At 47.2% G+C, this 15,335-nt stretch overlaps 2 protein-coding genes across 2 annotated transcripts; one reads left to right on the plus strand and one right to left on the minus strand.

The window, feature by feature from the left end:
- Positions 1-213: 213 nt before the first annotated feature.
- Positions 214-1,455, plus strand: LOC146619027 (uncharacterized protein F54H12.2-like). Its single transcript, XM_085370163.1, has one exon. The coding sequence runs from the start codon at positions 214-216 to the stop codon at positions 1,453-1,455; it is 1,242 nt and encodes a 413-aa protein (XP_085226289.1).
- A 6,436-nt stretch (positions 1,456-7,891) lies between these two features.
- Positions 7,892-9,356, minus strand: LOC146619028 (uncharacterized). Its single transcript, XM_085370370.1, has 8 exons — positions 9,278-9,356; positions 9,170-9,205; positions 8,913-9,092; positions 8,664-8,783; positions 8,433-8,495; positions 8,287-8,349; positions 8,097-8,198; positions 7,892-7,995 (listed from the first exon to the last, which is right to left on the minus strand). The coding sequence occupies exons 1-8, from the start codon at positions 9,354-9,356 to the stop codon at positions 7,892-7,894; spliced, it is 747 nt and encodes a 248-aa protein (XP_085226496.1).
- Between the last annotated feature and the right edge of the window lie 5,979 nt (positions 9,357-15,335).

Raw genomic sequence — 15,335 nt, forward strand, 5'->3', positions numbered from 1 at the left:
CTCCCGCAGGAAGAGGAAACGCCCTCCGGGCGAGCGGATTAAAAATAAAAGCGTCGGAGTAAAAAGTAAATCAGTTAAGGCTGGCAGCGGGAAGAGAAGGAAGCCCCAGAGGAGCTCTGACATATTTTAGAAGAAAATAAATAAAAAATGTCTCTCTTACACAAGAAATCTGCCGAATGCACCCTTGCCGAACTGGATCTATTTTCGGCTCCCATGACCCAGCTATCCATAGAGGATAAAAAATATCAAGAATGTCAGCCCCTCTCTGCTTTGAACGACAACTCACCCATTGAATTTTTCATCCCCGGAGACGGGGAAAAGTATCTCGATCTGAACGACACCATGCTCCATCTGAGAGTGAAAATTACGGAAAGGGACGGGAGCAACATCCCACCCGATGCGGGGGTAGCCCTCATCAATTATCCTCTCAACACAATTTTCAGTCAGTGCGACGTTATTCTGGGGGATCGATTGATTTCGCAGTCCAGCGCCACCCATCCTTACAGGGCCATGATCGAGACGCTGCTCAACTTTTCAGAAGACACTCTAAAGAGTCAATTCAGCGCCGGTCTGTTTTACAAAGACACTGCCGGAGACATGGATTCTATAGTTATAAGCAACGGGCCGAACAGAGGGATAAAACAGAGAGCCGTTTTCACGGCCGAGTCGCGAGAAGTGGACCTGCTGGGTCCCCTCCACGCAGATATTTTCTTCTGCGAGAGGCTCCTGCTGAACTCTGTGGATTTGAGAATTAAATTGATACGCAACAGCGATGCCTTCAGTCTGATGGGAACTCGGGATTCGCAGTTTGCTCTGAAAATAACTTCGGCCTCTCTGTTTGTTAAAAAGGTCACTGTCTCGCCGGCCGTCAGGCTGGGGCACGCCGCGGCCCTGATGAAAGGAAACGCCCTCTATCCTCTTTCGCGCGTTTCTGTGAAAACCTACTCCATCCCTGAAAATTCCAGGATCTGCAACCAAGAGAATCTCTTTCTGGGAGCCATGCCAAAATACGTGGTCCTGGGCATGGTTCATCACGACGCCTTCACCGGGAGGAGGGATCTGTCACCTTTCAACTTTAGACACAACGATGTGGAGTATCTGGCGTTGTGTCAGGACGGCAGGCAGGTGCCCGCCAAAGCTTTCCAGCCACAGTTTGACCGCGGAAATTCGGTCAGGGAGTTTTATCACATGTTTTCCGCCACGGGGAGACACCTCAAAGATTTACCTCTGAGCATCGATCGCCGGGAATTTAACGAAGGGTACGCCCTTTTTGCCTTTAATCTGGAACCCAGCGAGGATGCTGACGCCCTGTCTCCCGTCTCCAACGGGAATTTGAGGCTGGAGATGAGATTCAGAGTTCCTCTGCCTCAGACCACAACTCTCATAGTGTATGCCTGCTACGACTCAATTCTGGAGATTGACTCTAAAAGACAGGTGCTGGTGGATTATTACTAAAAAAAATATATATATACATGGATAACCTTCAGCTGGAGCACATTCTACATCGCGCCTTGGGAGACGTTTTCTGCGGGGTTTGGGCCTCGGACCAGCTGGCCTTTTTGAGGCGCGACTTTAAACCCCCCGCCTACTTTATAGTAAACACTCACCCCTCGCACTTGAGGGGAGAACACTGGCTGGCTCTGACTCTGGAAAAGGACGGTTCCTCCACTTTTTTTGACTCTTACGGATTCCCTCCCGACTTTGCTCACTATCCCTCGGTCATCTCAGAGTTTCTGGAAGGCCGCTCTGACAAAATACTCTATCACGATCGTCAACTTCAGCACCCTATGTCTGTCGTTTGCGGGCAACATTGCATTTTTTATCTATGTCACAAGGCTCAGGGGTTATCCGTCGGTAAAATACTTTCTCTGTACTATAACGATGTGTTTAAAAATGACGATATGGTGTCTGACTTTCTGAAAGGACGCTGCCCCGCTCGCTCTCGCAGAGGTCATCACGGGGCGTGCTCCTTACAAAAGTTTAAAGATGTGTGTATCGAATAAAGAAACGTAAACAAAAAAAAGTTTGTTGCAGCGTTTTTTATTTCATTTGTAAACAAAAAAAACCATTTGATTTTACATAGAGGTCCAGGTCGGGGAAAGCGTTATTTTGACCCGAGAAGGTTTTCTCCCCCTTCGCGCAGGTGTCTGTCCTCCCTCCTCCTCCTCCTCCACAGATTTAAGACGCGCATACTGGTCGCGAGCTCTACGGTTATGTATTGAGGATGAGGGTATGTTTGTTTCGACCAAAGTAGTTAAAAACGCGTTCCATCCTTTCGGTCGCGTTTGGTTTTTACTTTTAAAAGAGAGGGAGAGGTTTTTAAATAGATCGATCATGTGCGAACCCCGCACCGCATCCCCCTTGTAAACAAATTCACCCCTCTTTGTCCATCCTCCTCCACCCTCAGCTAATTTCTGCATAATGTAGCGGGCGTTTTTGCGATCTCGAGGGGGTAAGGATTTTAATACTTCTTCCATCATTTCATCATCCTCCTCTCTGGGCCGCTGCACTTGTTGCTGCACCTGCTGCTGCACCTGCTGCTGCACCTGCTGCTGCGCCTCCTCTGGCGGGAGGTGGAAAGTCACCCTACTCTCCTCGTCCCGGTCCTGTTTAGAGAGTGTGAGATATCTCCGCAGCAGAGACTCGTATCTTTTGATTTTTTCATACGAATTTAGCCGCGGATCCTCCAGTATGGCTTTCATCTTTTCGTCCAAATCGTCTTTGGCAGTTTCTCTGACGGTAGGCTCGGTGGGTCGGGTCAGTTTTTTCAACTCGTGAGAGGGAACGAGAATCATTTTTTTAAACATCTCAGCGTTTTTGAAATATTCCTCCCAGCAGGTTCCCCAGAATGGGTACGGCTGCGGACAACAGAGGGAAAAGAAACCCGCCCGTTTGTTTCTTTAAAACTTGACGCTTACGGTTTAAACTCGTTTTCTTGTCGGCCAGCAGCCTGATGATCTTTTTCTGGCGTTTCAGTTTTTGGTATTGAGGAGCGGAAAGAGGTATGTTTCCCCTTAAAAGATTTAAAGCTATCTCGCACAGCGCCTGGAGGAAATCCGGGGAGCTGTGAGCGAGAATGTCTTTGCGTTTCTGCGGCGACGCGTGGTACAGAGCTTGCAGTAAGACTGCGTTTCTTTTTATACGCTGAGACATGGCTACTTGGGTTTAGGCAGGTAAATGACGGGGTACTGCCCCGGAAGCAGACCGGCGCGCACTCTGTAGCGTTCTGGGCACAAGGGAGTGAGATCGAGGATTAAATACCCGTGGGGCTCCTCGGTGGCGTCTTTGAAACTGTCTGAGAAAAATGTTTTTTGCGAAGGGAAAATCTGACGGGCCAAAATCTCAATCTGCAGCTTGTCTCTGGGGTTTTTAAACAACACCATATAATTGGAGTTTAAGCTGATGGTGCGGCTGTATTTACCCTGATGGAAAACGTTCTGGGTTAGCATCATGACCGAGACGTTTTTATGGTGGCGGTATTGAGTGAAAATTTTAACCACTTCCTGGTGATCCGAGGCCTGAAAGATGACGTCATCCAGCACCACCAGAACGTCTCGGAAATCTTCAAAAGAATCAGGCAGCCCCTCGACAAATTTAATGTTTTTATTGGTCTTTGAAAGCTCCTCATACATGGGTTGAAAAGAAGTATAAATCCACACAATATTCGCGGGTACAGTATCCATGACGCGTTCACAGTTTTCCAAAACACACTTTACAAAATGAGTTTTCCCACACCCGCTAGGACCCACAACTAGACAGGAAAAAGGTACTTTCAGTCTGTGATCAAAATCAGTTTCCTCCATTTTTTTAGAAGAAAACTAAAACAAAAACACTAGTACCCGAAAGGCAGAGTCGTACCGTCTGGAAAGAGACGTCTCTTGTCGTAAACCACGCGAAACTTTTTCTGAAATGTTCTGTTTTTGAGCACAAAGCCTCTCTTATCCCTCTGAATACCGTTCTGAGGGGTCCCGAGCTCCGCCTCTTTCATACCAGAAAGGTAACTTTCCACCAACCCGCTCATACTGTCGAAATTGACACGTTCGCAACATTCTCTCGTCTGCGTTATTCCTTTCATTTTTACCACCAGTTTCTTTTTGTTTCTGGTCCGGTAGGCGTAACTCTTTGGACCCGCGGAGACAAATTCCTGGATGGTGTCCCCGTCTAATTCGTCCGTGAGATCCCCTAGATAGTTGCCCAGCTCTAAAGGTTCCTCCCCCTCTTTCACTACGTAGATCAGAGAGTCGGTGTCGGTGTACAGAACGCTGCGCTGCAATTTTTCTAAATACTCGTAGAGTTTTAGACGGGCGTAGGCTGTGGTGAAAGCGGCGATGAAAACGTTATTGGTCGCGCCGGGAGGTATCACGCACCGCTCGTTATAGCTCCACTGAATTAAAGCCACTTCCTGTTTTTTGGTCTTTAAAAAAGAGACGTGTTTAAAGACGTACTGTCCTGAAAAGACGTAGTTAAAAAACTGACTCGGCTTTCTGACCAGAGCGGTCTGAGTCATGTTGGCTCTCTGAGCAAACTTTCCCCAGAAACTGTTGAGACACAATTTCGAAACTTGTCTTTTGGCCTGATTCACCTCTATTTTTGACGGGTCTAAACGTATGCCCTGATGCCTGTGGTACTCTTCCACGTATTTGTTCCTCTCATCCTCGTCGCGAGCTTCCGGAGGATAACCGGAGGCTTCCTGTTTGCCTTTGAGAAAAGTGTTAATATAGCCGGCGAAAATATCGCTGCTGCTACTATCAAAGTGCCAGACCTCTGTGATTTTAGCCACTCTGTAACCTAATTCTAAGGCTTTGTTAAACTCGACGGTGACCCAGACCCCGGTGAGAGCTCTGGCCTCGTCGTCGTGAAGGCACGGACCGCTTTGTTGATTGGTCTCGGCGCAGGTGCGACAGAGGGAGAATATTAATTTACCTCCGGGGGTTTTGTACGGTAGAACGGGGAAATAGAGCCCGCGCGGCGGGTAAACGGTGGCTCTGATCAGCCCGAAATAACTGCGAGGGTCTGCAAAATTCTCTCTGATGATTTGGGGGTGATGCAGAGGGTAAGCGCGCTTGGCGTTGACGTAAGGGTACAGGGATGTGACGTCTACGTAATACACATTTTCTCCTGGCGAGGCGCTGTAACGCAGCCTCAAGGCCGAAGTGCGGCCTCCGTAAAGCCCCGAGCGAGGAGACAGAGGTTCCGGGACTTCGTAGCTCCGCATAAAATTTATAACCTCCTCGTTCGATTTTTTCATCTTGTTCCATTCGTGCTCCCACAGAGTGACCGTGCGGACTCTGTAAACGTTTCTCAGCTCCCGGAGCCTCGCCTTGGCAGAGGCGTGCAGGTCCCCGTAAGGAGCGCGGGTCAAAGGGCAGATTTCCTCAGGCCTGTAGCATTTTGGACAGCCGTGATAAAAGCATCCCAGAAATTCCCACACCCACTTTTCCCCGTTAATCAGCGCGTATCCGTCGACAAAGTACGGGCCTATTTTTTTCTCCCCGCCGGTTGTGAGAGCGTGTTGAACGGGAATTTTCTGAGAGTGAGCTACCCACTCCAGCCACTGAATGGACGCGTGCGAATAGGCTTTGAACCTGCGCCCATAGTTGTCAGGCGAGGGGATGGCCAGACTGTTTTCGGGTAGGAAATTGGTGAGAAACACTTTCATGCAGGCTGAAGCTATAGTGACGCAGCTGAAAGGGTCTACTTTAGTTTCGCCTATAAACCCGTCTCTGAACTTTACGCACGCCTCTCTCAGGATATTAACGTCGTTTCGGCAGTAATACAGGGATTCTTTTTCAAAGTTAAACACTCCCCGGGAGGCCTCGCAGTGCCAACGCAAAAACTCTGCCCTTTCGGTGGGTGACATGCGCTCCACCCCGTAATCTGAAGGAGGAGGGTACGGACCCGAGTATTTTAATCGGTCCCGCGAGCTGAATTTGTGAGGAAAAAATCCCTTGGATTTGTCCTCGAAGCCTAAAGCTTTGGGCATAGCGCTGAGACGCATGGTGAGAAAAGAAAGCGAGTCTATGAATTTGAGAAGGAAATCGGATTCTGTGAAACATATAATTTTACTGCCTTGCATGATGAGAGAGGGCGTCATCCCACCCCCCACCAGGTGACTTAGAATTAAATAGCTGTCAAACCCTTTCGCGTTGTGCGCAACGAACGTGGTCTCTCTATATCTTTTCCTTCTGTATCTTTGGAGAAACTTTTCAACACAGTCTACACCGTAAGCGTGCCACTCTTCTCCTTCTAGAGATTTTGTGCACACTAGGTAAGGGACGTGCGCCCCCTCCCTGTCTGAGAAGGTTTCAAAGTCATAAAAGATTATGGAAGCGTTATCAGAGTTTTCATGTTTCAAAGGTTGGATGTAACACAGGTGTTGATCGTTGTCGGGAGGAAGCTCCGCGCGACAGATTTTACATCTGGCGGCTGTGCACCTGTGCTTTCCGCGACGGGAGAGGAACTTGCAGTCCGGACATTTATACAATCGTTGACAAACGCTGAGGTCTGAACCGGAGTGAATTCTAGGTTGTTTGTGCTTTAAATAACACGCGCGTGTGCGACATGATCTGTTACAATCCGTACAGATTACAGAGTCCAGAAAGTGAGAGGGGCATGCGGGGTCAAAACAGAGGTTGCAGCGGTTTTGACAAAAGTGTTCTTCTCTTTTATAATACCCGCGGTGACATTCGTCGCAAATGTACTGAATTCCTAAAAATGTTTTTAGATTTTTTATTCCGTAATAGTGATGGTGGAATAAGAATAGGTACAGCGGGTGAGGCGTGTTCGGGTAGTCTGTTTCGATTAATGAAAGAGTTCTGTCCTCGGGCGGGCGGTAAAACACGACGATTTTACGTTTTAGTATTTGTTCGAATTTACCTATGTCGGTGAGAGTTACCTGAGTGCGATCGCTCAACCCCGCTAAACGCTGCAGCTCTCTGCCGCGTTCCAGGGCCTGTTTATCTGTGAAATGAGGTTGAGTGAGGTGAATCAGGTTGATGGCAAAACACAGATTATCGTTTTTGTTTTTTACCACGTACAGACAGCGACGCTTTTTGACTAGAAGTTCATCATCTAACATTTTGTGAATTTTTTTACGCGGGTCATTACTGCCACCGCCTCTAGGATTTCTAATTACTTGCACAACAATTTCTAGGGGAGAGCCTGCGACGATCGCTCCGTTTGATTGTATCAGCCTGGCTAGCAGGTCCTCAAAAACCGGTACAATGTTTTCAGCGCTTTCGTCATCGACGTTAAAAACAGAGTGATTTCGCGCGTGCTCGCTGATGATCTCCAGTTGAACCCGGTCGTTACGACTAACTTCCGGTCTGACCCTATCCGCTAGATCTACAAAATTATCCCTGACGTCGAGGTAAAATTGAGCGAGGTCGCTCGCTTCATCCGGAGAGGGAATGTTAAATACTCGCCTTATTTCGAAATTATTAAAATGTTCGCGGCGAGTCACCGCATCGTTCTGTACCCGAGATCCTCCTCCTCCTCCTTGTTGATGCTCCGCAGGCCGGTCCTCCTCCTCCCTGGGCTGCTGATGATGATGATGCTGCTCCACCTGCACCTGCTGCTGCACCTGCTCCTCCCCCTGCTGCCGGTCGTAGAGCTGAAGAGCATTTTCTATCGGCTGCAGAGGGTCAAAGTTCAGTAGACCGGCAAGCCGTTCGTTTTCAATGTTTTGAAGGAGGACCTGCAATGCGTTTTCTAAAGGTTGTAGTGGGTCGTTTGGTGGTGGTGGGGCTATATTGTTTTCTAACGGTGGGGCTAAATGTTCATCGTTTCTGTTTAATTCTGCCACGGCTTCCAACAAAGCCTCAGGAATGCTGTGTTCTTCCGACATGATTTTCTTTATTTCTTAATTCACAGACTTTTACATGCTTTTACTTTACAGGTCCTTGTGTCTGTATATCGATGCATATGTGCGAACTGTTATGGCGTACATGAAAGCGAGGTTTTCAAGGATTCTCTTCTTATGAAGCATCAGTCGAGCTGTAAGAAAAGACGGACAGAATGTATTTTTAAACCTTACATTTTTTATTTTTATAGAGCAGAGAAGTTTAATAGGATCGATTCATCCCCCCGTCAATTACCTCTCGGTCTCCTGAGAGTAGCTCTCACTCTCCTGAGAGGAGGCGATCTGGACGGTTCCTCCTCAGCCTGATTTTCTTCCGCCTGATTTTCTGTATCGGTCTCTGTCGGGGGGAAAATAAAACAGAAGAGATTTAAGAAAACAATCTCATCCTTCCTATTTTTTTGAGAATGAAAAAACTTTTTATTTACCTCGCTCCTCCGCCCTATTGTCTGTAGCGGCGGGGGATTGGTTAGGTAAATCCGCAATCTCGGCTGCCGAGAAATAAAACAGAAGAGATTTAAGAAAACAATCTCATCCTTCCTATTTTTCGAGAATGAAAAAACTTTTTATTTACCTCGCTCCTCCGCGCGATTGTCTGTAGCGGAGGGGGCTTGAATAGGTATATCCGCAATCTCGGCTGCCGAGAAATAAAACAAAAAAGAGAAAGATTTAATAAAAAAAAACAAAAAACTTTCTAGCACACTTTATACCACTCCAAGTCGGGAGGGGCGGTATAGCACACTCGGATTACTCCGCCACATCCTGATATTTATCGAAATGACGGATATTGCATCATATTGTTTACCTTTTGGTTTAAAAGGTATTTTCCTGCAGTTCTCCCAGTATGCGTTGACGAAAATAACGTCGTCGTCTTCTTCTTCTTCTTCTTTTCGCTGCGGCGGGGTCTGTATATTCTCGGTTACCTCTGTCGAGAAATAAAGCTAAACTTTTTAAAAATCTGCTCCGGGTCGGGAGGGGCGGTATAGCACACTCGGATTACTCCGTCACATCCTGTTATTCAACAAAATGCCGGATAATGCATCATATTGTTTACCTTCGATTTTAAAACTTTTTTCTCCGCGGTTCTCCCGGTATGCGGAGACGAAAATAGTGCCGTCTTCTCGTTCTTCTCTTCGACGCGGCGGCAGCGGAGGTTCTGCGGGGGATATGGCTTCTAATTCGCCGCGGAAAACGGCCGGATTTCTGCTGTTACTCACTGCATTATCGATTGTTTCTGTAAGTATCAGAGCATGGTTAAATCAAGTCTATCTAAACTTATTTAAAAAATGGTATATACTTATTTAAACGTACCGTAGTCCACTTGCATGAAATCGTTGATGTAGAAATCTAAAAGAAAGTAATCAAATTATTGACATCTCTGTTGATATATAATTTAAAGTCGTAAAGAAAAAAACTTACCGGGGTGAGGTATGAACAGTTCTGGCGAGATGGCTCTGGCGCTCTGATCGGCGGCGTTGTTTGAACGGAATGCTGACATAATATTCACGGATTCTTCCTCGCGATTGGTAGAACTGTCACAGTAGGGGATGAGCAGATAGCGACTCCCCTTCCGCTTCTTCTCTCATTTTATCCTAGTCTAGCGAAGCATCTGTTTTTCGCATCTTTCTCTTGACAATACCGATAGTTAGAGTGGGTTGTTTTTTTTTGATTGCCTTCTTGCGAACGCCGTCTGTTTTCCCACATTCTGCAACGGTAAAATATGGCTTTGAGACGGGTATTTGTTTTACCAAATGGACAATTGCTGTCTGACCTTGTTCTTGCTGTTGACAAAACTCGGCTCATGGTTGACTCTTTCCCACAGAGGGGGGTGCTTTAATAAACTTATTCGAATATGAGCTTTTTTCCTCGCTAAGACTAGTTTTATGGGAAGATGTAAGAAACCGGGTTACGAGCAATGATAATATCGGATGTTGACTCCTCAGCGTCATCATTTTCTATCTATTGAGAAAACTTATTGTAAAAAGTAATGAAGAAAAAAACTCCTCCTTGCCCCGCGGTGTGTGTGTGTGTGTGTGTGTGTGTGTGTGAGTGTGTGTGTGTGTGTGTGTGTGTGTGTGGGCCTTCTTGTGAACGCCGTTTGTTTTCTGCAACGGTAAAATACGACTTTGAGACGGATATTTGTTTTACCAAATGGACAATTGCTGTTGACAAAACTCAGCTCATGGTTGACTCTTTCCCACAGAGGGGGGTGCTTTAATAAACTTATTCGAATATGAGCTTTTTTCCCCGCTAAGACTTGTTTTATGGGGGGGATGTAAGAAACCGGGTTACAAGCAATGATAATATCGGATGTTGACTCCTCAGCGTCATCATTTTCTATCTATTGAGAAAACTTATTGTAAAAAGTAATGAAGAAAAAAACTCCTCCTTGCCCCGCGGGGTGGGTGTGGGTGTGTGTGTGTGTGTGTGTGTGTGTGTGTGTGTGTGTGAAACAAGATCGCCTGTCGCGGGTTTGTTTTTTCAGTCTCTTGTAAAAAGGACTCTCAAAAGGAAAAGTAGTATTCACTAAGCGGTATTTATTCATTTTTTACACATAGGCAGCCTGTAGGTTACAAGCGGATAGAAAGTTCTTCTTTTCATCACAAGCTATGGTGTATCTTAAAGGTTTTTTACAGCGTCTGTATTATAGGAAAATAAAATTACTATTGAAATCTCTACAGGAAGTCACTCTTTATTTCCATTACAAACGCCGGTGCAGCTTAAGAAAGTAAAATTACATCCGCTCTGTCTCTCTATACATCACAGAATCATCTGCTGCATCACCGCTGTGCTTAGGGAACATGACGCAACAGGTCTGAAAATGACTAGACACTTCCGGAGTATTTCCGGTAGGGTCATAAGGTCCGGATCGAGATTGAATATGTCATATTCAAAACCTTCTTCTTTGGGAGAGCAGATCTCATCGGACACAGGAACGCTGCAGAAGGAAATCCATCTTGTGTCTGTGCCTTAGAAATTGTGACGGACTCCTCTCTCTGCTTTTTTATTCCCCTCCAACAGATGGCGCGCTTCCGGAGGTTTCCCCCTCCCTCTAAAAACTTTTTTTTCCCCAACAACAGATGACGCGCTTCCGGAGGTTTCCCCCCTCCCTCTAAAAAACTTTTTTTCCCCCAACAACAGATGACGCGCTTCCGGGGTTCACCCCTCCTTTCTCAGGGTGCAATTCGACACGGTTAGCAACAGATGGCGCGCTTCCGGGGTTCGCCCCCCTTTCTCAGGATATAATTCGTCACGCGGGGGGTTTCCCACCCCCCCTTCTCCGGATACGATTCGTCACGCTCATTACACGCTTCCGGGGGGGAGGGGCGGGAGGTCAAAAGGTCGTGATTAGGGCCATCAATCACTTCGGATCAAATTTTGTCATAAGCTGTAGGGTATTAACTCTCTCTTATGTGTAACAGAAAATCCACTTAAATGTTTGATATTTCTTATAATAATCATAATTATGACTATTATTTAAAGGTTTCTTTATAAATACATTTTGATTTTTTATAACCTCTAAAATATAAACCTGAGCCGTTTCAGATTCTGACCTCTGACCTCACTGCAGCTCCCTCTTGGAAGTACGTCTGCTTCTTGTCTACCCCCAGTGTTGACCGCCTGCCCTTGATATCACGTACTGTACCTGAGGAACAAAAAAGGACAAACACTTGCCTTCATTTAAGAAGTACATTCATACAGAGGTAATCTATGGAAACACACTAGTTCAACCTTTGGGAGAAATCAGTTCCTGTGAAACATTTCTGTAAATGAACATCATGTGGAGAATGAATGAAATGAGTTCTTCAGGTGACTCAGCAGTCCCACACTGACAAATGAAATCTAGTTAAACTATTAAGCATATTTGCTCTTCTGAAATCTGTGTTAAACAACAACAAACATAAGTTAGTAACAAAAATACAGCTGAGTAGAGGCTTTACAAACCACCAGCAGCCATAATGCTAAATTTTAATCTTCAAATGTTTCTGAGCCGTCTTCAACCTGCTTTTAACACATTAAAGTCCCACAGTCAATGCAGCCTGACTCAATCCTAAATGTTCAGCACACAGAGACACAGAGGTGCCGTTTAAAGTTTAGTGATAACCTGAGTCACTGATCATTTGCAGTATTACAGAGTCTGGCAGTCTTTGCATGATGTCCACGTCACTGTAAGTTTCTAGCTGACTCTCAGGTGTGACAGGTGTGCCAGCAGGAAAGAGTAATAATAGCCTGCATCCTGAGGTTTGTCATGCAGGATTAAAGCAGCCAGGCTTTGTTCACACAGCTAGGATTGTATTTTACACTGACCCTGGGTCAGTATAAGTATCATACAGTTTAAACGAAGCACTGAAACTTGCACATATTTATTACAGATGCACTGAAGCTAATCGAGATATTTGCTGTCAGTCTGTGGCTGCGATTAAACACTTTACTGGAAACTTTATTAACTAGTAACTTCATCAGTCATGACAGAAGCTAATATTTCTGTGCTAACATCGTTTAACCAGTAACAGCTTTACTCCAATATAGGCTAACGTTTACACCGCGTAAATTTAAGCTAGCACCATAAAGACGGTAAAACACGTAATAATATCTACAAATGCATCTTAAAGCTGTTATATTAGCACTCTGTGTATTACTAACATAACCACATTAACATTACTGACACTCGCTGACGTTTAATGGTCATTCTATAAATGCTGTCCGTTTAAATGGTCTTACCTGTAAACACTGCTGTATCCACCGGATTCCAGCCAGAGTGGATTCTGGAGTCTTCCAAGCTCCTGTTAGTGATCCTCCATCTGGATGGATGAGAACAACCTTCTGAACAATCTAGCAGGAGATGGCCCATATCTATGGGACTGATTTGTGCTAATAACGCCCATTGTATGGACTGATAACAGCCGAAGCGGGTGAATAAAGTCACCCAGTAGCTAGCTGTGCCATTACCCAGCATACATCACTCCCTCCATAAATGCAATAAACCATACAAAAGTATCGTTCTACCTGTTTTTCAGGTAGTTGTTTACATTATATAATTTATTGTGTTCAGTATACATCACTACAAAGTGATTTCGGAAATATATAAATATACGGACAACAGGCTCTTCCGCGGCAATCTCTTCAATCGGAGGACCCTTCACGTCAATTCCCGACGCGAGGGGGGTACCCTGCGCGTCCATAAGTGCAGCAGAGGGAGCCTGACCATGCGTCACACGTTTGACGAGTTGGGAGTGAGAACGTGTTGACTATACAGGTCATCGGATGTTCAAGATGGGCTTTACATCTTCCAACAACTGCTCACACTGTCAAGGCAATGGACGCCTGGAGGACCCCTAGAGACATTATCCCTGGAGGGCTTAACCCGGGGGTTGTGTTCATAACCTGGTTAGTGGCTCTGGTCGCTCTTAGAGGTTGTTCTCCTCGTGGCTGCGTGCAGCGGGGCTGGAGGATGGTCTGTGCTGGCAAACGTAGGTTACTGGCCTGGTGGCCTGGCTGCCCCTGAGTGGATCCGGGGCAGGCGTGGGGGCTTGGGGTTCGGGGGTGCTTCGCCTCCGTGCTGGGGCCCCGATCTGGATGGGCCTGGGCTCCCTTGCCTTGGTGGGTACCAGAGGACGGGGGGTGCCTACTGGGGTCAGCGGGGGAGCTGGCCCTAGGCAGGGGCATCCTCCCCTCCCTTCTTTTCCTCCCCCATCCCCGGCTACCTCCCTCTTCCCGCTCCACCACACCCACCCACACAGGTAGGGCCTTGGGGTGCGGGTGTGTCACCAGGGTGCAGGGGAGACATCCCCCCCCCCCCCGTCCCCTTCTGGCCACCTGTGCCTCAATTTTATCTCACAACTTAGACATCCACATTACTTACACTCTCATAACACACACATATATATAGGGCCTTGAGGGTGGGCACGTTAACGGCGTCCAGTGGACGGTCTGTGTATTCAAACCTACCTCTGGCGCCGGTGCCCACCTCTCAATTTTAAATCCATGTAGACATTGAGGGTTCTCGGGATGGGCCGTGCTAACACCTGCTGCTCTCTGGCAGCAGCACCATGCTCTCCCTTGTTTTAAATGCACTTTAGAGCAACACGCAGCAACACTACACATGAGTGGGAGGAGGGAGGTATGGGGTCTTCACACACCCCCGTTCTCTACTAGCCACCAGGGCGGGGGGGCTGGGAGGAGATGTTGGCTGTCTGATTGGCCTCCCTGCTGCAGAGCCTGGGACGGTCTGCTTGCCTCTACCCCGGGGGGAAGGGTAACATCTCTTGGGTCTGGGTTCTGTTTCCCCCTCTGGGGTCGAGGGTACCTGGACCAAGTATGTTTGGGGAGGGTGATTGTGTGTACATGTCCATTTATGTCAATCCTTATGTTGGGTGAGTGCTGAGTGTTTGTATATGTGTGCATGAGTGTGGGAATGCATGTTTGTGTCTGTGTGTGCCTGTTTGTCTGTGTCTATATGTCATGTCGGGTCTTAGACTCCACCTCTCTGGGAACTCCCAGGCCCTCCAAAGTGTGGAGGCCTATCTCCCCTCACCACACTCCCTGCCGGTGACTGATGCCCTCAGGGGTCGGTGCATTGGTGGTTCTTGGTGTCCGGGGCTGGGCGCTCAGGTATGTACCAGCTCACACCCGGTGGCTACTTGGCGGGGCCTGGCGCCTGTTGCTCGGTCAGGCCTCTTCCGGGGCGCGGGGGGGGCCCTCGGGCCTCTGGGCCTGCGGCTCGGTTCACTCTGGCACAACTGGCTGCCGGCAGAGTCGGCGGGCACACCGGTGCAGCCCCCTCTAGCTTCTGCTCGGTGGCTACTGGGTGACGCCTCGTCTGGGGATCCTCAGCCCTTCCCATGAGGGTGGCACGGATGCCCCTCCGGTGGTCCTCCTTGGGATCTCGCACTCTGGGGCCTCTGGATGTCTGGGGCCTGGATCTCCTCCATGCCTGCTTCATGCCCTGCGGGACGGGGCTATGGCTCTCTACATCCTCTTGCAGACCATTACATGTGGAAACCATTTGAATACAAGCGCGCTGATCCACACAGGTGTGCACACAGGTGTTCACTGTTCGCACACCTTTCTTGGCTGCTACTTCAAAGCACATTGTGTGCTGTCTCTCCTGCGTGCTGCACAACAACATTCAATATTTAGTATTTACTGCTGTTTACACTTAGCTAGATTAATGCGATGGTGTTGTGTTTAGTATGTTGCTTTTTCTTTTTTTTTTTTGCTTGTTTTCTATTCTTTTTCTCTCAACAGGTCATCCAGGAGATTTTTTTTCCCCTCTCCCCTTCTGTTTTTCTTTTCCTTACTCTTTCTTTCTCCCTTTCCTATCCCTCACTCATGTCTGTTCCATTTGTAACAACTGAAAATAAAATAAAATAAATAATAAAAACAAAGGTCGATCAAATGGACCAATACGGCAATGCCACGATGATCCATTTGGCAAAATAAATCCATTGGGTATCTTTGTTGGTCTTCAGACAAC

The sequence above is a fragment of the Diplotaxodon limnothrissa genome, linkage group LG14 (genome assembly GCF_057381915.1).
Source record: "Diplotaxodon limnothrissa isolate DT_005_m linkage group LG14, D_limnothrissa_male_GT1.1, whole genome shotgun sequence".
Lineage (NCBI taxonomy): Eukaryota > Metazoa > Chordata > Actinopteri > Cichliformes > Cichlidae > Diplotaxodon > Diplotaxodon limnothrissa.